This window comes from Hemitrygon akajei, chromosome 9 (genome assembly GCF_048418815.1).
Source record: "Hemitrygon akajei chromosome 9, sHemAka1.3, whole genome shotgun sequence".
Classification (NCBI taxonomy): domain Eukaryota; kingdom Metazoa; phylum Chordata; class Chondrichthyes; order Myliobatiformes; family Dasyatidae; genus Hemitrygon; species Hemitrygon akajei.
In genome coordinates, this window is record NC_133132.1 from 67,369,205 (window position 1) to 67,392,633 (window position 23,429).

Here is a 23,429-nt window from a genome sequence, read left to right on the forward strand (position 1 = left end):
TCAACATTTTAAAGCTTAGTTCAAAACTGGAGCTTCATACTTCCTCTAAATTCTGAAAATTCATCTATCTGATAAATTGTTAATCTACTTAAATAATAAGGCTACCAGTGGATTGCAAATAATACTGGGAGAGAAGAAATCCACACCAGTGAAGCAAGCTCAAGTATTGAACTTGTATAGAGGTCTGGATCAGCACAGGAAAAAAAAGATCTGTACAGGTAACATGAATTTCAATCCATGCAACTTGGTAATTAAATAAAAATGAGATACAAAGATGGTGAACATGAAACCACAGGTTAACATAAAGCCATCTGATTTACTAAAAAAAATACACAGTCAGCTATGTAATCCCAGATAATTCTGCGGCATGACTGATTTTAACTGCCTCTCAACTGCCCTAGTAAGCCACTCAGTTTAAAGGCAATAGTGTAGCGGTGTGCTACACGCAGCGCTGAAATAACGACATGGAGTCGATAAACTGCAGCCAAAGAATAAGCTTATTTCAAATTCACAGTCTTGCTTTAAAGCCGTCTCCCCCACCCGATACCTCGAGAGGCACGTACTGAAACCCCTTGAGGCTATCTTCCTTTGTGCCTGCGCTCTGGCTAATTGTCAGCCGGTTCGACTGTGCTAGTAATTGGGTCGTCACAATAGGATGGAAAAGATAGGATTTGATGGTGTCCGCGGATGAGGTCTACCTTGGAGAAGATCCGTGCGCTGTGCAGGTTTGCTGCAAAGTCCTGAACGTGCGGCACAGGGTAGCGGTCCGGTGTTGTAGCCTCGTTCAGCCTGCGGTAGTCGCCGCACGGTCTCCAGCCCCCTGTCGCTTTGGGCACCATGTGCAGGGGGGAGGCCCATGGGCTGTCGGACCGCCGAATGATCCCCAATTCCTCCATCCTCTTGAACTCCTCTTTCGCCAGTCGGAGCTTGTCCGGGGGAAGCCGCCGAGCGCGGGCATGGAGGGGTGGTCCCTGGGTCAGGATGTGGTGCTGTACGCCGTGTCGGGGCATGGCTGCCGCGAACTGCGATGCCAGAACCGATGGGAAATCCGCCAGGACCCTGGTGAAGTCATTGTCGGACAGCGTGATGGAGCCGAGGTGAGGGGCTGGCAACTGGGCTGCACCCAGGGAGAACGTCTGAAAGGTCTCAGCGTGAACCAGTCTCTTCCTGGGCAGGTCAACCAGTAGGCTGTGAGCCCGCAAGAAATCCGCACCCAGAAGCGGTTGGGCTACGTCGGCCAGTGTGAAGTCCCACGTAAACTGGCTGGAGTCGAACCGTAGCTGCACCGGACGAGTGCCATAAGTCCTTATAGTGTTGCTGTTCGCGGCCCGCAGGGGGGGGACCCGGCGCCCTGCTGCGGGTGTCGTAACTCGTCGGAGGTAAGACGCTGATCTCGGCACCGGTGTCGACCAAAAACCGGCGTCCCGACTGCTTGTCCCAGACATACAGGAGGCGTCATTCAATGTCTGTAGTGAGATGCTGAAGATGTTCTATAGGTCAGTTGTGGAGAGCGCCCTCTTCTTTGTGGTGGCGTGTTGGGGAGGAAGCATTAAGAAGAGGGACGCCTCACGTCTTAATAAGCTGGTAAGGAAGGCGGGCTCTGTCGTGGGCAAAGTACTGGAGAGTTTAACATCGGTAGCTGAGCGAAGGGCGCTGAGTAGGCTACGGTCAATTATGGAAAACTCTGAACATCCTCTACATAGCACCATCCAGAGACAGAGAAGCAGTTTCAGCGACAGGTTACTATCGATGCAATGCTCCTCAGACAGGATGAAGAGGTCAATACTCCCCAATGCCATTAGGCTTTACAATTCAACCGCCAGGACTTAAGAACTTTTTAAAAGCTATTATTAATGCTTTTTGAGATAGTGATTTAGATGCATATCATATTTTTTACTGAGTTAAGTATTGTATGTAATTAGTTTTGCTACAAGTGTATGGGACATTGGAAAAAAAAAGTTGAATTTCCCCATGGGGATGAATAAAGTATCTATCTATCTATCTATCTATCCCGATGGCCAGCCGTCATCGCCATCAGCGACGGCTGGCCCTGGCGTTTCCCGGGAACTGGCAGGGCGGGCGACAACGGCGGGCTTCTGCGCCCCACCGCTGGTGGTAGAAACACCATTGCTCGTTGGGCTCCACACCCCGGCCTCTGGGTTTAGTGGGCTCTGCTGCCGGGCCTGGTCTGGTCTGCTGCTGGGAGCGTGGCCGGGTGATCTGTGCGATGGACGCCCCACTCACCTTCTTGGCGTTCCACAGCACGTCCGCCCGGGTTGCCACCTTCCGGGGGTCACTGAAATCCGCGTCGGACAGCAGCAGGCGTATGTCCTCGGGCAGCTGCTCCAGGAATGCCTGCTCAAACATGAGGCAGGGTGTGTGTCCGTCGGCCAGAGACAACATCTCATTCATTAAAGCTGATGGGGGCCTGTCTCCCAAGCCATCCAGGTGCAGTAAACGGGCAGCTCGCTCACGGCGGGAGAGCCCGAAAGTCCCTATGAGCTGGGCTTTGAATGCCGTGTACTTGCCGTCCGCCGGGGGAGACTGTACGAATTCCGCGACCTGGGCCACTGTGTCCTGGTCGAGGGAGCTCACCACGTAGTAGTAACAGGTGTCCTCTTTGGTTATTTGCCGAACATGGAATTGGGCTTCTGCTTGCTGAAACCATAGGTGAGGTTGTTGCGTCCAGAAGCTTGGCAGCTTCAAGGAAACCGCATTAACAAATGCAGCGTCTGCCATCTCCGGTCCAAAAACGTTTGGACCGTCGGGGTCACCAATTGTAGCGGTGTGCTACACGCAGCGCCGAAATAACGACACGGAGTCGATAAACTGCAGCCAAAGAATAAGTTTATTTCAAATTCACAGTCTTGCTTTAAAGCCCGTCTCCCCCACCCGATACCTCGAGAGGCACGTACTGAAACCCCTTGAGGCTATCTTCCTTTGTGCCTGCGCTCTGGCTAATTGTCAGCCAGTTCAAGTGTGCTAGTAATTGGGTCGTCACAATAGGATGGAAAAGATGGGCAGTGGATGAATAAAAACTAATCATTTTTTTAGAAATATACAATAACTAAAAACATTGCTTTACATTGACAGTAGGTAAACTGCTGAGCTTAAAAGTCACTCATGATTTTTGTGTGTACCCTACAATATAAACACATTTCATCCCTGGGCAATGCAAATCTATCAAACTGTCTTTTCCCATACATTAGGGTTTCTTCCTTTTAGAACCTAATCAATTCATTGTTCACTTCTGGTTCTTATGTTTCATTGTATGTTCAAAAGACCAATACATATATCTGGGACTTCAAAGATAATTTAGCATTATGATGCTTTATTTAAAGCTGAACAAAACATCATCTAAACAATAGACAGCACATGATTGGAAAATGTTGTCAATGGGTTTAAACCCACAGGGCAATGACTTTCATTAAATTTCTTTCTGAGTCAAATGGCAGAATCCAGGTCAATCAATACCCAAAATAAACACCAGGCAAGGCATTTCTGGTGATAAAACCTTACCTTTTCAAGCAGAGTGACATACATTTTATGATGAAATGATGAACTAATTTTCAGAGGTAAGGGATGAAAGATGACAAAAAGTAATTTTCAATCAGCCTGCTAAAAACTACCTCTGCCTGCCCAGGGACTGTAATTAACACTTGCGTAATAGGTGCTTTGAAGTCAGTTAACTAGCTTAGAATATGGTGTCAGAATTCAATATGGTCAGGGAAATGCACATTTTTGGCCAGCCTTGGTATTGAGAACTTTCTCGAAAACCTTCTACGTCTTTGGTAAATTTATTTCACGTGTTTGGAACAAGCAGTTACTGTCACTGAGCACAAGCATGTCTGCCCATTAGGTTCAAGGCTTCAGTTCTCTTCCTGACTACTCCAAAAGCCATGAAGACCAGTTCTCTAAAACAAAGTCTGGCTCTGTGGCTGAGAAAGGAAGGGAGAGAACAGGAATGCAGTGGTGATACCGGGTTCATTAGTTAGAGCAGATAGGAGTTTTCCCCAGTTTTACTTTAAAACTCCAAGTGTAAAAAGACCCTGATAGGAGTTATACATAGGTCTTCCAACAGTAGCTAGGATGTGGAGTACAAATTACCATGGGAAATAGAAAAGGCGTGTAAAAAGAGTAACATTACGATAGCCATAGGGGCTTTCAATATGCAGATAGATTTGGAAAATCAGGTTGGTGTTGTATGCCAAGAGAAGGAATTTGTAGAATGTCTATAAAATGGCTTTTCACCAGAGGGTGGAGAACCTGTAGAATTCATTGTAACAGGCAGCCTTGACAAGTCATTGGGTATATTTAAAGCAGAAGTTGATAGGTACTTTATTAGTAAGGGTGTCCAAGGTTACGGGGAGATGGCAGAAGAATGGGATAAGAGAGGGATAATAAATCAACCATAATGGAATTGCAGAGCAGACTCAATGGGTGAATGATCTAATTCTGCTCCTATGCCACCTGCCCAAACGAGTAACTGTTTATTTCCTTCCAGATATACTGCCTGACCCAATGAGTTGAATCAGCATTTTGTGTACATTGCTCAAAATGTCCAGCATTTGCAGGATTTTGAAAAAAACTGGTTGAAGGAAAAAAGCAGACAATGATCTACTGGCTGAAACTCATGAAGCACTTATCGCAAGATCCTCTCTCAAATTCTGTAACCCATGACCAACTCAAGCACTAGCCAATAAAAGAGGAAGGCAAAGGTCCATTTGAGTGAAAGCATTAAGCTTCAGAAAATCAGTATTGCTAAGGCGGGCAAATGGATTGGAGACAGGCAAAAAGCTTAGCATGGATGTAGAGGATGAAGGGTCCATTTCTGTGCTGCACAACTTCATAACTGGAGAGACACTGCCAACGAAGACAGCTTAGTATCAAGAGACCTTGGCAAAACCAACAAGCCAGGCTGGCAAGGTCTATCCTGCAAATGGGTCTGTAGCTACTACTGTAATGTTTGTCACTGGCACATTGAGCTCTTCTCCCATATTTATAGGTATGGTAGTGGCACAGCAGTAAAATCTAAGGTAGACTATGAGAATCCTTTCACTTCTGTCATACTAAGGGGCAGAGGTTCAAAGTAAGCAAGAAATAGGTGGTCACCAAATCCTTCAAGCTTGCCCAAATTTTCATTCTTATCAAGGTTGATTTCTGCTGGCCTCAACTCTTACTGTGCCTGTTCCTCATAATACCCAATTCCTTAAACTTTCAAATATTTATCTATTTCTGCCTTAAAAATTAAACTAATCAATAAGCTCCAAGACCTTGGCCTCAATACCTCTTTGTGCAATTTGATCCTGGATTTCCTCACTTGCAGACCCCAGTCAGTTCAAAGTGGCAACATCTCCTCCACAATCTTCATCAGCATATGTGTACCACAAGGCTGTCTGCTTCATCCCTTGCTCTAGTTGCTTTACACTTATGACTGTGTGGCTAAGCACAGCTGCAATGCCATATTCAAGATGCTGATGATACTACTGCTTTTGGCTGAATCAAAGGTGATAATGAATCAGCATATAGGAGGAAGACTGAAAATCTGGCCGAGCGATTCCATAACACGAACATCATACTCAATGTCAGCAAGACTGAGGAGCTGATTATTGACTTCAGAGGAAGGAAACTAGGAGGTCCATGAGCTAGTCCTCAAAGTTTCAGAGATGGCAAGGTTTAGTAACTATAAATTCCAAGGTGTTTTTATTTCGGACAACCTGTTTTGGACCCAGCACACAAGTGCAATTATGAAGAAAGCAAGTCAGAGCCTCTACTTCCTTAGGAGTGTGTGCAGATTCTGCGTGACATCTAAAACCTTGACAAACTTCTATAGATGTGTGGTGGAGAGCATATTGACTGGCTGCATCACAGCCTGTTGTGGAAACACCAATGCCCTTGAACTGAAAACCCTGCAAAAAAAATAGTGGGTATGGCTCAGACCACCACGGGTAAAGCCCTCCCCACCACTGACACATCTACACAAAACATTGTCGCAGGAAGACAGCACAATAGGGACCCCAAAGAGATAGAAGGATATCAATCCAAGGCATACAGTCCAAACCTGTATACAATATTATTTCCTGATTTTTTCCCTCCCAAAGTATTAAAGTTGCAAAACAGAGCTCGAAAGCCAAAAACTGGACCAGGGTCATTACTGATCTCAGGAATGTCTATGTCTGTAATCTGGAGATCTGAGGAAAACTTAAAAAGCTGAAAATACTTATTGTCTGTGGGAAAAGAAACAGCAAAAATTTTTTTAAACCTGAAATGTTATCTATTTCTCTTCCTACTTATATAGCCTGACCCAAGTACTTCAGGTTCTTTCTGTTTTAATTTGGTATTATGTGGAGATTACATTTGCTCCCTATGACTCTGGACTAAATCCAAGTGCTCCAGTTTCTTCCCACTTTGAAACAATATCAGGCTGGTGGGTTTGCTGGCCATTGCAGATTGTGTAGGTGAGTGGTAGAACTGGTTGGTGACAGTTGGAGAGAGTACCAAACTGGATTTATGTAGGATTTATGCAATTGGGTGATTGATAACTGACATGGACTTGGGTTGCATGCTGTACCTCTCTACAACTATGACTCTACGCTGGATAGCATTATGACTAGGTAAAGTAAACTGGCTTTGAGGATATAGATAGGTTAAATAAATGGTAAAAACAAAAAAGATGGAATATTATATGAAAAAATTATGAAATTACCCACTTCAGCATAAGAAAATAGAACTTCATTTCCAATGGTGAGAGTTCAAAAGGTGTTTTTGACAATGAATCAATGAAAGTTGATTGTTTACTGCAGCTGCATGTTAAGACAGCAAATTATATATTGACAAAAACACAAAATGCTGGCAGAACTCAGCAGGCCAGATACCATCAATGGGAGGAGGTAGTGACGACGTATGTAGTGACAACAATTATGTATTGACTTTTACTGTAGGGGATTTGAGTATAAGGGTAGAAATGCTGCAATGGGGCATCAGAGAAACTGTGTCTGGAACTGTGAAAAGGTCTGGTTACTCTACCCAAGAGTGCAGTGAAAGATTCCTGAAATCTCCAAAAAGAAATTCAGCAGTCTCAGTCTATGCCCTCTCATGTTTGGGTAGTAAGACGGTGAGGAATTACATGCAGAATTAAAAGGGCTAAAACCTAACTGACTTATTAGCAGCTTGACAAGTCATGCTGTGAGAATTCTGTATGAACAAAGAAGTGTTTGTTGCATGAGAAAGCTGCTCTGTGTAACCTTATCAGAGTATTATGTGATAATGGATGTATAACAACAGCCTCAGACAGTAATCGGGTGCTCACTTGATTTGCAGATTTTCCCAAGCTGAGCGGGGACTCTGTTTTGTCAATTGAGATGCAAGCTTGCTAATAAACAGTATGTATTTTTATGTAGACTGTGTTTTGACAATTATTCCTTGGTTCTGAACCTAAAGTCCTCTGGCAGAGAGTTAGATCGACAACAGCAGATGCAGGGATAACGCCAACCCAAATTATGCTGCCTATACATCCCCAGCTTGACTGGGGTGTGTAGAATCAGTGGTCAGAATTTCAAATTAAGAGGTCAGCCACTGAAATGAGAGGATATTTCTTCACCCAAAAGGTAATAGATTTCATATCTTTTTTTTCTTTTCCTTCATCACACAATAGGCCATTTGGTCACCGAGAATATGCCATATCTTCGGAAAGTTATGGAGACCAAGTATATGGAAGCCCGGATACAACAATTTGCACTGCTGCCTCTCAGCTCCAAGTACCCAGGTTCAAAAGGCAGTTTCTCAAGAAGGTGGCATTCATCGTTAAAGACCCTCACCATCTAGGACATACCCTATTTGCTTTACTACAATCAGGAAGGAGATACAAGAATCTGAAGACCCACACTCAACATTTTGGCTTCTCCTCTGCCATCAGATTCCTGTACAGTTCCTGAACCCATGAACACTTTCTCAGTTGCATTTTCTTTAAACTTGTTTTGTACTGCAGCCAGAAAACAAATTTCATGACGTCAGTGATAATAAACCTTGTAAGGAAAGAGTTAATTGCAACTCTGCCCTGGTAGATGCCAAAATAAAATGGAAGTTTGAAGGCAAAATGGTGTCAAGGTGAAATGTGGTAATGGACTGTTTTCCCTCTTATTAACCAATGTTTTTCCTCTATATTGAATGCACATCATTAAGATGAGATACTGGTGAGTAGTGTTTCCCTACTTACAAACCCGATGTCTCCTTTTTCCTTAATAATGTATCTGGGCTGACAATTGTAAGAGATAAGGGAGTTCAGCTGGTACCACCAAGGGGTAGAAAAGTTTCAGGGTAATAACTATTCTATGCTTTGAACAAATCTTAAAGAATATAAAAATAGTATTCTTTGTGCAGTGGGAGAGTTTTGGTCCCATGCTAGGTCTCGACCAGTGCTAGTGCTAAGAAGATAGGGACAAGTATGTCAAGAAAGTTCAAGTATGGAGAGAGATAGAAACGCACAGTACAGAAAAGTGATGTTAAGGTAAAATCTCATTGATAGGTGATTGAGGCTTAACAGGCATTACAACTCATTCCTCTATTTCTGTTTCCTGCACATTAAAATGTCTAGTGACCCAATAACTGAGAAATAGAGAGCGTTCGTTTTGCAGCAGCAGACCAAGGGTGCTTTTATATGGATGCTGTCCATACCAATGCAAATGCCTCAGCCTTCTCCTGTGCATTATGCTCATTGCTGATGGAGTTGAATGCAAACAACAATTACAAAATGCATTAATAACATATGATTGCACTGGAATCAAAACAATAATAGCATTTAATTCAAGAATGGGCATTAGTATAATGACTAGCATTTATATTTATAACCATTCCTTATTTCCCCTGAGAAGGCAATGGAGGACCTTCTTCCCAACTGCTGCAGTTCATATGATGAGACTTATCAATGTAGCTCTCATTCTCTTTACCAGAACTATTGCCATGGTTCTGAAATAGCTTTTCATCATTTATTCTATCAAAACCATTCAGAGTTTTTAAACCTTTTTATCAGTTAACCTTCTCTGTTCTAACAAGAGTATAAAATGGCATCTGGTGTCTTTCTTTGCTGGTGCAATTCTAATATATTGAAGGGAAATTCCTGGGTAGCATCCTTTAGGAACAATGTCAAGATTGCAGCAAGGGCACAAAGAATGGTGTTGTCCAGATGGTTTCCCATTCTCCTGCTGTGGCACCTTATGGCAGCTGTGTAGAGACTTTATGACTGAATCCAATATCACTAAAGGAATAATTAAACGTTGTATCTAAATAGGCTGATGCAAAGAAACACCACTCTCCAGAACTACTTCAAATATAACATAAAATAGGTGAATTAGAGCATATGAATAAAAGAAAAATGACCAAATAATTAAAGAAAAGGAATCCTATATTATACAGCTAAATGGAAACGTCTAGCTGTTAATGAATCATTCTAACAATTCACCACACCATCAGTCCATGGAACCTGCAAACTACATAATAGAAATAGACTTACTTAATTCGGTCTCCATCAGTCAGTGGTTCCTGTGGAGAAGAGAAGTGCCACAGTTAGATTAATTACATTCCTCTCCCTGACTTACTTTTGTTAGAGTCGTACAACACAGATACAAAATATTTTTTGTGGCAAATATCAAGTAGCTATCTATATTAATCCCATTTACCAGCACTTGTTCTTGTACCTTCTATGCTCTTGCAACTCAAGTGCTCATCCAGTTCAAGGTCAGCTTCTACCCAGCTGTTATAAAACTACTGAGTGCTGTATGTTAAGATGGACTCTTGACCTCATAATCACCTTCAATGTGATCTTTCCTCAGGACTCACGGCCCGAAACGTCAACTGTTTATTCTTTTCCATTGGTGCTGCCTGGCCTGCTGAGTTCCTCCAACATATTGAGAGTGTTACTTTGGATTTCCAGCATCTACAGGTTTTCTTGTGTTTGTCATTATGATCTTACACTATTTACCTACACTGCACTCACTGTAGTTGTTACATTTAATTCTGCATTCTGTTACTGTCTTATCTTATTCTGCTTCAATACACTGAGTAATTAATACACAAGTCAAGCTTTTCAATGCATCTCAATACATGTGACAATAATAAACTAAACCTATCTGGATACTTCTTAAATGCCATAAAAGTCTCTGCCTCTACTACCCTCTCAGGCAATGCATTCCAAATTGCAACCACTCAGTGAAATTTATATCGCCTCTAAACCCCAAGGTTAAATTAATGCCCTCTGGTTATAGATACCTCTACTACAAGGAAAAGTTTATGACTGACCACCTTCTCTATGACCCACATAATTATTTAGACCTTTATCAGGACTCTTCTCAGTCGTCTCTGCTCCATAAAAAATTAAACGCAGCCCAATCATTCTCTGCTCCCAGGCAATGTCCTGGTCATGGAGTTGTGCAGCACAGAAATACAAACAAGATTCCCATCTGAGCTAATCTCATCTGCCCACATCGCTCTGAACTTATGCTATCCATATATCTCACTGTGCATTTTAAATGTTGTTAATATACATGCCTCAATCACTTCCTTTGGCAGCTTATTCCAAATACTGAAAATTCTCTGTGAAATAATAATCCTTCAGGTTCCTATGAAATCTCTCTCCTCTTAACTTAAACCTATGCCTTCTAGTTCTTGATCCCCCAACCCTGGGAAAGGACTATGCACACTCAATCTATGCCTCTCATTCTTACGTACTCCAGCTAGCACCCCATATGACTTCTTTACCGCCCCCTCCCATCTAGTTGTGTGGACAACTTTAGGAATCTTTGGATTTGTATACTAAGAAATTCACTGTTCCCGATACTCTCTTGGACCCTACCCCTATCTGATCTTCTAAAATGCATCACTTCACACTTAATCAGGTTTAAATTCCAAACGTACCAGATAATCAATACCTTTCTGAAGCCTTAGATTAATAGCCTCACTATCTACAATATCAATTTTTATGTTACCCACAAGCTTTCTAATTGCATCTCCAAATATTAACAGCTAAATTGTTAACAAACAATAAAGGTCCTTGCACCAGCTCCTGTAACACCACTGATCAAAACAGGCTTCTTACCACAAAAGCAACACTCCATCATCATTGTCTGCCACTTGGCAAGCCAAATTTGGATCCAATTTGTCACCCTTGGCTTCATCACATGGGCTCTTACCATTTTGATCCAGTTTTTCCAAACGGGATCTTGAAAATAGCTTTTCTAAAGCCCATGTAGTCTGTGCTCTTTTGTTCACCACCCCACATTTTTTTCTGCTTCATATCAGTTCTTTTCTTCCTAAATTCTTCCGATTGTGATGGAAGTACAGAGATATGAAATAGGTTGCTAGAATTGGTTTCCCGTGTTCCTGCCTTATTTCAGATTTCCAACATCTGCAGTAAACTCACTTTTGTAAATGTGACACTTTCATTTCACAAATAACATTTCTTTGCATTCTTAAGTAAATGATAAATTATCAATTTTTGATAATTATTCCACAATAACATGGCTTCAATGGATCTGCTGCTTCAAGGACAGAAGATATCTCAACCCCAAGCCACCATTGTTGTGCTCTGTTAATAGCTGCCACAAGTCAAGAAGCTAGGTTGCCTGGTCTAAATGCTTTTCATATTTGTCATTGACTGGCAAATGACTTGCATAGGCAGCCACTGTGGAGGACTGATGCCAAGGTAGAACACGAGTACAGACTGCTGCCACACTCCTATATTGAGTCATCAGAATCACAAAAAGTCAGAAACCGGCTCACCGGCCCACCCTCTGAGATCTCCTATAAAGCTCCTACCAATTACTTTATACAATGTCCTCATCTTGCCCTCTGTGGGAAAGAATCATTCCATCTAACCTCTCATAATTTTGGGACTAAATTCTTCATGACTGGAATAATATTTCCCATCATTCTGCTGATGACTTAAAGTTAAAATGATACTGTGTCGATTACCTGGATTGGATTTGTCCTACTTCAAGGAAAATTGCTTTTAAAATCTGACACACTGTTAGGCAGATGCTAATTTTGTATCTGTGTGTACATGAACGGCTTCAAATGAAACATAGTTTGGGCTAAGCCCAAGTCTTCAGTACTACCGCTGGGATAAAGTCTAGTTCCACAATATTTGCCCCATTCATTGCCTGATACTATTTCTTGATATCACTTGGGAGATAATCTTTTATGATGTTGGGCTTTTTAAGAGGAAAGTAAGGTGGATCATCTACTCAGCAGTTTGGTTTGAAAATAATTGTAAAAGCTTCAGGTCTCATCTTAGAACATCAAACATGAGGCCACACTGTCATTTCAAGTGTCTCTTCCTTGAGCATTATATAATACATTGTATATAACCTAAACCAAAACCATCCAAAATAGTCTTTGCCATATATTCTCAAGGAGGCCCCTCTCATTCCAATCACTTTTTAACTTTAGAAATAGTTAAGCCACGCTTGGGAGCAACATGTGCAGTTCTGGTCACACTATAGGACAAATGTCATTCTGCTGGAGAGAGTACAGACCAGACACACCAGGACATTTCCTCCAGTAGAGAACTTCAGTTATGGAGAGTAATAGCACAGTCTGAGCTCGTTTTCACTGGAGCAAAGGAGGCTGAGGAGGTGACATAAGATTGAGGGAGACATAGATAGGCAAGATCATAAAATGAATTTGTAGGTTCAGATGAGAAGGAGTTTTAAAGGAGATCTGAGAGTTAGTTTTGTTTTGAAGCACCCTAATTAGTTGCTTACTGAAACATATTATCAGAAGTGATACTGGAATCAGATACACTTTGAGGCATTTAGACAGAAACTAAATAGGCAAAACATAAAAGAATACACTACATGCAGGCCAATGAGATTTAAGTAAATGTGCGAACAAATCAGCACGGACATAATTTTTTACCGTGCCATGGTCTGCTCTTTATCAGATTACGGTATTGCTTTGCACTGTTGTAACTAAATGTTATAATTATGTGATTTTTGTCAGTCTTTTATCAATTATGGTATTGTCTGCACTGTTGCAACTAAATGTTAACAATAACTATGTGGTTTTGTGTAGGTTTTTGGTTTGTTGAGTGGTAGTGCTGGTCTCTTGACTTGGTGTGTCTGGGTAGTCTTGTTTTGTCTGATGGATTTGGAGCTCCTTTCCGGGCAACGTGCTAAGATGGTAGCGCGATATTGATACGCAGCAGCCTCTCCGGACTCTGGATTGGGGATTACCAAACGTTATGTGGATTTTCCTATGTGGTCTGTTTTGTCATGTGTTTTTTTTGTGATATCATTCTGGAGAATGTTGTCTCATTTTTTAACTGCATTGCAATTGTGGTTTCTAAATGACAATAAACTGAATTTGAATCTGAAACTCATCTATGACTCTCCATTCCTTCCTCAACTCTGGAACAATTTGCAATCTTCCCCACACATTGTTTTTTTTCCCAGCTGTCCGAAATACTTACCAACTAAAATTAAACATAGTAAGAGTCATGCCTTAAGTCAGTTATACTTTAATAAATGGCCACTTACAAATGCCTGACTAATTTATTTTCTACATTTACTTTAGCTTTTGAAAAGGGGGTGTTGCTAGCAAGGCATCCATAAGTTTGCAGTGATGAACTATTTACTTTGACTACTAATAACAATATTCTTTTGCCCCTGTAAATTGTGCCAAGATTAGGTCCAAGCTTCTCTCCTCTTTTTCTAAGTATTTGTGCACATACTGGGGTAATGGTCCTTCAGTACAGCCAGCCCCTTAGAGCCTATTCCAAAAGTAAAATCACACTGATGACTGGGGAGAAGCAAAATTAAACACCAATTCACAATTTTCTAAGGGAGTCATTGAGCATGAGGAATACTCTGCCTAATTCACGGACAGACTGGGCAATCTGATTACCAATTCAACATAAAATAGAATGCATTACTCCCTGAAATTGATGGATTAGACCCACATTAACTAACCCGTCGCAAAGCAAGAACAGAATCAAAGCTCCACCAATTTCAAAGGATCAGGACCACAATGAAGTGACCCATTAATTAAATGAAGCAAACCACAGTTTTAATCAGGGGGGGCCCCATTATCAAAGGATCAACAAGAACTCTGGATATCTAACACTGGGTCTAACATGGTTGAGGAGTACGTCAGCAAAAAGCCGCTGATGTCTAAAGCAAGCAAAGCAGGGGTTGAATGAGAGTGTGCTGATGCTGATGGACTGTATAGTTATTCTTTCAACTACAACTAAACTGAGACTAGCAACACTCAAACTACTACTTAACATTATGCAAGAGCTTCTTAAAAATGCACAGAAATATGAACTGCTTTTTAAAAAAAACCTGAAATTTTAACTGGTGCTGCATGTTAACTCTGGGAAGATGTCCCTCATGTATTTTGGTAAACACGCCTGCAACATTTAAACACTGACCATTCATTGCATCTCAGAGTAAGTGCTCAGCAGTTAACCACATCAAATTAGAGACACGGAATCAAAAGGTACAAGTTTTAAATTGATACAGTTCTTTGCCCTTACCTTATTTTGTACAATGATGGATGCCATTTGCAGAGCTGCCAAATGCCTATCTTGATCTGAATGCAGAGGTGGCCTTAAATCAGCTTGAGATTTCTCATTCATGTCCTGTCCCACTTCATCTGCTAGATCCTGAGGCTGCATGCACTCTTGACTGATTTCAAATCCATCCTCTTTATTTCCTTTACCCAGCCTAGTGCTTCTTTGCTCTCTCTCACCACTGGATTCCAATAATTTTGCACAGTCAGGGCATCTTTCTATGCTTTCTCTCTGAACAGAAGTTCTGTGGTGCTTATCAATTCCATCTTTGCTTGCTACCCATTGTCTTCCAATTGTTCCTGGGCTTGTTGGTCTATCCACATCCTGCCGTCTTTGCTTGGACTCAACTCCAAGTTGTACACTGTTCTTTCTCTCTGACACATCTGCACTTCTACCTGAACCCTTCATGTCACTTTTCATGTCATGTACTTCCTCTTTGGTGTCTCTTTGTTCTGGATCCAGATCTCTACTTACATCTGGGGAAAAGTGGCTCATTGTTTGTTTTTTAAATTGAGTAACTCCGAATGATTGAAGATTATGTGGACTCAGAACTCTAATGGTGATCTCATCAAGAAATTTTGAAAATTTCAGTTTTTCCTCTATAATCTCTAAACCCGCCCTTTGATGACTACCTTGCACGGAACTGAACTGTGAAAATGGTTTACCCTGCATCGAGGCTCTTCTGCCCCGCTGCGCTCTCGACATTTCTTGCGAGGAATAAATTAACTGCTCTGCTCTACTCTGGGATAATGTTTCTGCAGATCTGGCTTTGCGCAGACTTTCAACTTCAGTACCTAGCGCATTTGCCTGCTTGAGAATTCCTTTGCGAGGCTGTTGAATCTGGGAACTATCTGACTCCTTCTGAACCAGAATTTCAGCAGGTTCTTTAAAGTCTGAATTCCTGGATTTCAGGGAATGTCTTAAAGGTTTGTCATCATTCAAATTCATGAGCGCCACTGCAGTTTTACTCATAAACTTAGAGAAGTTTTTTTCCATGGATCTCAGATCACCTTCACCTGATCGTCTGTACTGTTTCACAAAGTAAAACCTTGTACTATTACGTGAAGAGGAATCTGTTCTTTCACTGCTGGAATCCTGAGACCAGAGGGGAGAAAAATGGGTGTTTGACGCTTCTGAACTTGTCACACTCTGCAGAACTTCTATATCTGGCTCACCAAAGGTATCCGTGTAACTGAATCATCTGTGCGACAGTCTAGGCACATGGGTTTCTCAGTTACCTGGCTCTGTTCAGTTGATACGGCTGTCCCATCTAGTTGATTCCTAAAAATTGGTGGCTCATTCCGATTCTCCCGATGCTGAGGAGGTGCCTTCCTGTATGGCTTTCTCGTTGCCGCTGTGTTACTCATGTCCAGATTCCCTATGCCTTACTTGCAGTGCACAACCTAACAAACCAAAAGCAGACGAGTTACACATCTTGTTGAGTTTAATCCGTTTACAAATGACAGTGCTCCAAGTAGATTTCACCCATGCCCATTATTGCATTGAGCTGATCTGTTAACTGACAACAATGGAAATTATCACTATGGATACCCTGCTGTACGAAAGGCAGAGATGTTGACGCAAATAACTGTGAAAGGATGTCAATTCAAGTGTACTGCCATCACAGAGAAAGCAAACACAAATAACCCTTCAGCTATAAATTTAATGGACTTCTAAAGGGAGCATTGATTGGCAATTTTGCATTGACCAAATTATCCATTGCACCAATTTCAGGAGTCTGGAAATTAAATCTTTCTTTTTGAGTTTCTACATCATCTCTCACATGGGCAGAACTACAGCACTGAAAACATATTTCTAGTCATTGTACTACAAGGTATGCAGCTAAAGGTGGCAATACAAACCTTTTGCTTTTGCAATCACAATAGAAGTTCTGTTGATACCCACCTGAGCTACATGTTGTCCCTCTGGATTGTCTGTTCTGAAGACTCAAAGCGTATATTCAATTATCTAAAATCCTTACAAGAATCAAAAAAAAATCGTGTTGAAATGAGCGGCACAGCAGTGTAGTGGTTCAATTCCTCCGCTCTCTGTAAGGAGTGTGTACATTCTCCAAGACTATGTTGGTTTCCTCTGAATGCTCTGGTTTCCTCCCAAATTAATTGGTCACATGAGTGTAATTGGGTCATTGGGCTGGAAGGGCCTGTGATCATGCTGTCTGTCTAAAAATCACTTTTCATGTCTTGCACTTCCCCTTTGATGTCCCTCAGTTCTGGATCCAGATTCACATTCAGATTCAGATTCAGTTTATTGTCATTTAGAAACCACAAATGCAATGCAGTTAAAAAATGAGACAACGTTCCCCCAGAATGATATCACAAAAGCATATGACAAAACAGACTACACCAGAAAATCCACTTAACGTTTGGCAATCCCCAATCCAGAGTTCGGAGAGGCTGCTGCGTATTAATATCGTGCTACCATCTAGCGCGTTCCCTGGAAAGGAGCTCCAAATCCACCAGACAAAAACAAGACCAAAAACTAAAGCTACAAGACTTGCACTAAACCACATAATTACAACATATTGTTACAACAGTGCAAACAATAGCATAATTGATAAAAAAAAAACAGACTATGGGCGCAGTAAAAATAGTCCAAGATGTTAAAGGACTGTAAGTTCAAAAGAAATCACCACAGTTTCCACAAGTCCCCAGGGTCCCGACAGACTCGCCATCCCACGCCAGTGGCAGAAGGGAGTACCCCCGCTATGGACTTCCAAGGTGCCGTCCGACTCAGCCTCGCAGACGCAGCATACAATGGAAGCTCCGTCGAAACCAGCCTCGCAGACGTAACACACACCAAAAGCGACCTGAGTCCGTCGAACCTCCGAGCCGACGACCATCCCCTCCGACACAGCTTCTCCGAGCACCATCCTCTGCCGAGCATATTAAGACAGCCCTGCCAACGGCCATCGGCAACGTGACCCCGAGGACTGGGGGCCTGTTCTTCCCAGCAGAGTCCCAGACCTCACAGCAGCAGCAGCAACGAAGAAGGTCTTCCTGGAATTTCCCGATGTTTCTCCGTGCTTCCACGTCCGTTTTCAATCGATTATGATTGCGCACAGCACCCCACTTCACAAATAACAGATAATCAGTTCCGGAGTGGCCGCTGCAAGCTGCGTCGCGCCGTCATCTTGGATGCATCTGTTTACAACTAGGGAAAAGTGGCTTAGTGTTTTTTTTAAACTGAGTAACTCCTAATTACTGAATATTATGAGGACTCTACAGATGATCCCATCAAGAAATTTTGAAAATTTTACTTTTCCCTCTATTGACATCTGAACCTGGCCTTCGGGGACTACCGTGCATAGACTGAACTGTGAAGATATAGTATGCGTCAAGGCTCTTCTGCCCCATGCCCTCTTGACATTTGTTGTGACGAATAAATTAGCTGCTCTGTACTACAGTTTTGCAGTTAAATCTATTTTAAAGGTACCACCTTCAGCTTCTACTCTCCTTAACTGAGGAACTTCTGCAACTCTACTACCAATAGGTTCTTCAACTATTCAACTGAAAACTCAACTCTTTCTCTCCTCCTCAGAACTCTGAATCTACTTACCTTATCCTTTTGTTCCACCAGCCCTATGATTAATTCCGACATTCCTGCAATCTTCAATGTGATGTCCCTAGAAACAGTATTTATGAGGCTGTTCTTGCTTCAGCCCATTTTTCAATTCCTTCTTGTTCTAACAGCATTTAACATACATTCAGTCCCCCTTATCCACCATATTACCATATAACAATTACAGCACGGAACCAGGCCATCTCGGCCTTTCCAGTCCATGCCGAACATGTACTCTCACCTAGTCCCACCTACCCGCACTCAGCCTATAACCCTCCATTCCTTTCCTGTCCATTTACCTATCCAATTTCTTTTTAAATGACAAAATCGAACCTGCCTCTACCACTTCTACTGGAAGCTCGTTCCACACAGCTACCACTCTCTGAGTAAAGAAGTTCCCCCCCGTGTTACCCCTAAACTTTTGCCCCTTAACTCTCAACTCATGTCCTCTTGTTTGAATCTCAATGGAGAAAGCCTATCCACGTCAATTCTATCTATCCCCCTCATAATTTTAAATACCTCTATCAAGTTCCCCTTCAACCTTCTACGTTCCAAAGAATAAAGACCTAACTTGTTCAACCTTTCTCTGTAATTTAGATACTGAAACCCAGGTAACATTCTAGTAAATCTCCTTTGTACTCTCTCTATTTTGTTAACGTCTTTCCTATAATTCGGTGACCAGAACTGTACAATGCCTTGTACAATTTTAACATTACATCCCAACTCCTATACTCAATGCTCTGATTTATAAAGGCCAGCATACCAAAAGCTTTCTTCATCACCCTATCCACATGAGATTCCACCTTCAGGGAACTATGCACCATTATTCCTAGATCACTCTGTTCTACTGCATTCTTCAATGCCCTAACATGTATGTCCTATTTTGAGTAGTCCTACCAAAATGTAGCACCTCACACTTATCAGCATTAAACTCCATCTGCCATCTTTCAGCCCAATCTTCTAACTGGCCTAAATCTCTCTGCAAGCTTTGAAAACCTACTTCATTATCCACAACGCCACCTACCTTAGTATTATCCGCATACTTACTAATCCAATTTACCACCCCATCATCAGATCATTAATGTATATGACAAACAACATTGGACCCAGTACAGATCCCTGAGGCACAGCACTCGTCACTGGCCTCCAACCTGACAAACAGTTATCCACCACTACTCTCTGACATCTCCCATCCAGCCACTGTTGAATCCATTTTACTACTTCAATATTAATACCTAACGATTGAACCTCCCTAACTAACCTTCCATGTGGAACCTTGTCAAAGGCCTTACTGAAGTCCATATAGACAACATCCACTGCTTTACCCTCGTCAACTTTCCTAGTAACCTCTTCAAAAAAATTCAATAAGATTTGTCAAACATGACCTTCCACGCACAAATCCATGTTGACTGTTCCTAATCAGACCCTGCCTATGCAGATAATTATATACACCATCTCTAAGAATACTTTCCATTAATTTACCCACCACTGACGTCAAACTTACAGGCCTAATTGCTAGGTTTACCTTAGAACCCTTTTTAGACAATGGAACCACGAGGGATTGGTTCCGGGACCCTTCGTGGATACCAAAAAACACGGATGCTCAAGTCCCTTATTCAACCTGTCTCAATGCGGTGGACCTCAAGACCAGCAGAACCCCAGATCTTATCTAACCTGTCTCAGTGTGGTGGACATTAGGACCCAGTGGTGAAGATCTGAATCCACAGTGTTTCTGTTCACAAAAATATTCACGATCACGATTGAAAATAAAGTGGAAATAATAAAGTGATCAGTAAGAGGTGAAACGCCATCGGTCATTGTAAAAGCGCTAGGCTACATCGGTCAATGATCGGAACAATTTTAAAGGATAAAGTGAGAAAGGCCCTGCCCTGATGAAAGCTACAATTATTACTAAGCAACGCAGTGGTTTAATTATTGGGCTTTGGGGTTTGAGTTTTTGATCCTCCACATCAACCCAGCTGGATGGAGAGCGGACTCGAAAGCGGTCTGTCACTGGCTCGCACTCGGGAACTTCCGTTCCTGAGCCCGGTGCTGAAACATAACGTTCTTAAGTGTTTTATATGCATAGAAAGGTAAAATATATATTATATACTAAGACAAACGTTTCATTAACTGACGCTAAATAATACTGGATGCACCTGTTCCGACTTACTTAAGAGAACTTCCGATTTTTTCCGATCCCGATCCACGATAACCCACGCACATCCTCCCATATACTTTAAATCATCTCTAGATTACTTATAATACCTAATACAATGTAAATGCTACGTAAAATAGTTTGTTTTCTGCATTGTTTAGGGAATAATGACAAGAAAAAAAAGTCTGTACATGCTCGAACAACAAGTGCTGGAAGAGCACTTCCGGGTTTTCTCGATTCGCAGTTGGTTGAATTCGCGGATGCAGAACTCGCAGATAAGGAGGGCCGACTGTACAAAAAAATCCTTCATCATCTGGAGTGATATATGCTATTGAACTTTCTGCCAGGTACATGATAACCCAATTTCTTCTCCATCAAATCCTTTGAGTTTTATATAATTCAATGGACTTACATCGTTCTTACAAACCCACAGGAAGAAAGTTACTACTATTATTTGATATACTGGAAAAGCCAGCATTTGTTATATTTCCTTACTTGCTTGGAAATGGAGGAGATCCATTATCTTGAACCTCTGAAATCCCTTTGGTTAAGATACTTCGACACTGCCGTTTGGTGGGAATGGGGTGTGTAGTGTGCTGTGATTTAGATCAAGTACCAACGAATGAACAACACTGTTTCCTAGATGGTGTATGACTTGGAGAAGGAACCTAGAGGGTGTAGTCTTCCCATGCAATTCCATAAGACATGGGAGCAATTAAGTTATTCAGCCATCAAGTTTGTTCTGCCATTCCATCATGGCTGCTATATTATCCATCAATCACATTATCCTGCCTTCTCCCTGTAACCTTTGACGTTCTTACTAATCAAGAACATGTCAATTTCCACTTTAAATATACCCAATGACTAGGCCTTCACAGCCATCTATGGCAATGAATTCCACATATTCACTGCTCTGGCTGAAGAAATTCCTCCTTATCTCTGTTCCAAAGAGATGTCCTATTATTCTGAGGTTGTGCGATCTCGTCCTAGACACTCCCATACAAGAAACATCTTCTACACATCTACTCTATCTAGGCAGTTAAAAATTTTACATTAAAAAAAAAGATTTCAGTGAGATTCCCCTCATTCTTTGAAATTCCAGTGAGTACAGAGCCATCAAACATTCCTCATACATTAACCCTTTCATTTCTGGGATCATTCTCATTAACTTCCTCTGGGCCCTCTCCAATGCCAGCTCATCCTGTTTTTGTCCAAAAATACTCATAACGCTCCAAGTATGGTCTGACCAATGTCTTATAAAGCTTCAGTATTATATTCTGGTTTTCCCAAAATGAATGTTGACATGTGTCTTCCTTACAACTGACTCAATCTGCAAGTTAACCTTTAGGGAATCCTGCATGAGGACTCCCAAGACCCTTTGCACCTGACTTGGGATTTTTTTCTGTTTAGAACACAATCAATGTCTTTATTCATTCTACCAAGTACATGACCATAAACTTCCCTACACTATATTCCAAATGGCATTTCTTCACCCATTCTCCAAATCTGTCTACGTCCTTCTGCAGACTTCCTGCTTCTACAACGCTACCTGCCCCTCCACCTATCTTTGTATTATCTGCAAACTTAACCACAAAGCAATAAATTGTGGGATTGGAGATACGCTTGGAAAAAGTAATGACAACTAACTAAAATTGTGGCAACACATACAAAATGATGGAGGAACTCAGCAGGCCAGGCAGCATCTATGGAAAAGAGTACAGCTGACATTTCGGGCCAAAATCCTTCAGCAGGACTAGAGAGAGTTTTAAAAAAAGGAGTAGATTTAAAAGTTAGGGGGAGGGGAGAGAGAAACACAAGGTGATAGGTGAAACCAGGAAGGAGAGGACTGAAATAAAAAGCTGGGAAGCTGATTGGTGAGAGAGTCACAGGGCTGGAGAAGGGGAAATCTAATAAGAGAGGACAGAAGACCATGGAAGAAAGAAAAGGGGGTAGCAGCACCAGAGAGAGGTGAATGGCAGGCAAGGAGATAAGGTGAGATAGGGAAAAGGGGATGGAGAATGGTCGGGGGGGGGGAGAAGAAGGCATTACCGGAAGTTCAGGAAGTCAATGTTCATATCATCAGGTTGGATGCTATCTAGACAGAATATAAGGTGGTGTTCCTCCAACCTGAGTATGGCCTCATCACAACAGTAGAGGAGGCCATGGATTGACTTATTGGAATGGGAAGTGGGATTAAAATAAGTGGGCACTGGGAGATCCCGCTTCTTCTGGTGGCTGGAGTGTAGGTGCCTGGCGAAGCAGCCTCCCAATCTCTGTCAGGTCTCACTAAAATACAGGAGACCAGACTGGGAGCACCGGACACAGTATATGACACCAACAGACTCCCAGGTGAAGTATCGCCTCATTCTGAAGGACTGCTTGGGCCCTGATTGGTAGTGAGGGAGGTGGTGTACGGGCAAGTGTAGCACTTGTTCAGCTTGCAAGGGTAAGCACCAGGAGGGAGATCAGTGGGAAAGGACAAATGGACAAGGAAGTCGCATTGGGAGTGATCCCTGCGGAAAGCAGAGCAGGGTGGGGGGCGGGGGAGATGTGCTTGGTGGTGGGATCCTGTTGGAGATGGTGGAAGTTACAGAGAATTATGTGCTGCACATGGAAGCTGGGGGGTGGTAGGTGAGGACAGAGGAACCCTATACCTGGTAGGGGGGTGGGAGGACGGGGTGAGAAAAGGAAGAGAGGCAGTTAAGGGCAGCTTTGATGGTGGAGGAAGGAAAGCCTCTTTCTTTGAAACAGGAGGACATCTCCTTCGTTCTGAAATGAAAAGCCTGATCTTTAGAGCAGATGAGGCAGAGATGGAGGAATTGAGAGAAGGGGATGGCATTTTCACAAACAGGGTGGGAAGAGGGATAGTCCAGGTAGCTGTGAGAGCCTGAGGGCTTATAATAGACATAAGTAGATAAGCTGTCTCCAAAGATAGAGACAGGGAGAGAGATCGAGAAAGGGGAGGGATTACTAAAATTGTGCCCTTCACTGACCTCTACTTCCAATAAGGCAACCAGTACTGTACTTACAAAGGGAAGTTAATTCAGCAGCCTGAGCCAAGTTTAATATCTAGAGGGCTCCAACCTTAAGAGCTTCACTTTTTTGTTTAATGGAACATACTTACTCTGA

General features: G+C 42.2%; 1 protein-coding gene across 5 annotated transcripts in view; it reads right to left on the bottom strand.

Annotated features, from left to right (window-relative positions):
• Nucleotides 1-23,429, bottom strand: part of tjap1 (tight junction associated protein 1 (peripheral)) — a 180,187-nt gene that overhangs the window by 88,466 nt on the left and 68,292 nt on the right. For 4 of the 5 annotated variants that reach the window (XM_073056209.1, XM_073056207.1, XM_073056208.1 and 1 more), the window contains exons 3-4: nt 15,802-15,966; nt 9,509-9,537 (exon numbers count right to left, since the gene is read on the bottom strand). In XM_073056209.1, coding sequence (XP_072912310.1) covers nt 9,509-9,537; nt 15,802-15,930 — 158 coding nt within the window. In that variant the 5' untranslated portion in view covers nt 15,931-15,966. The remainder of the gene's footprint in view (nt 1-9,508; nt 9,538-15,801; nt 15,967-23,429) is intronic. The other variant, XM_073056210.1, reaches the window with a different exon arrangement.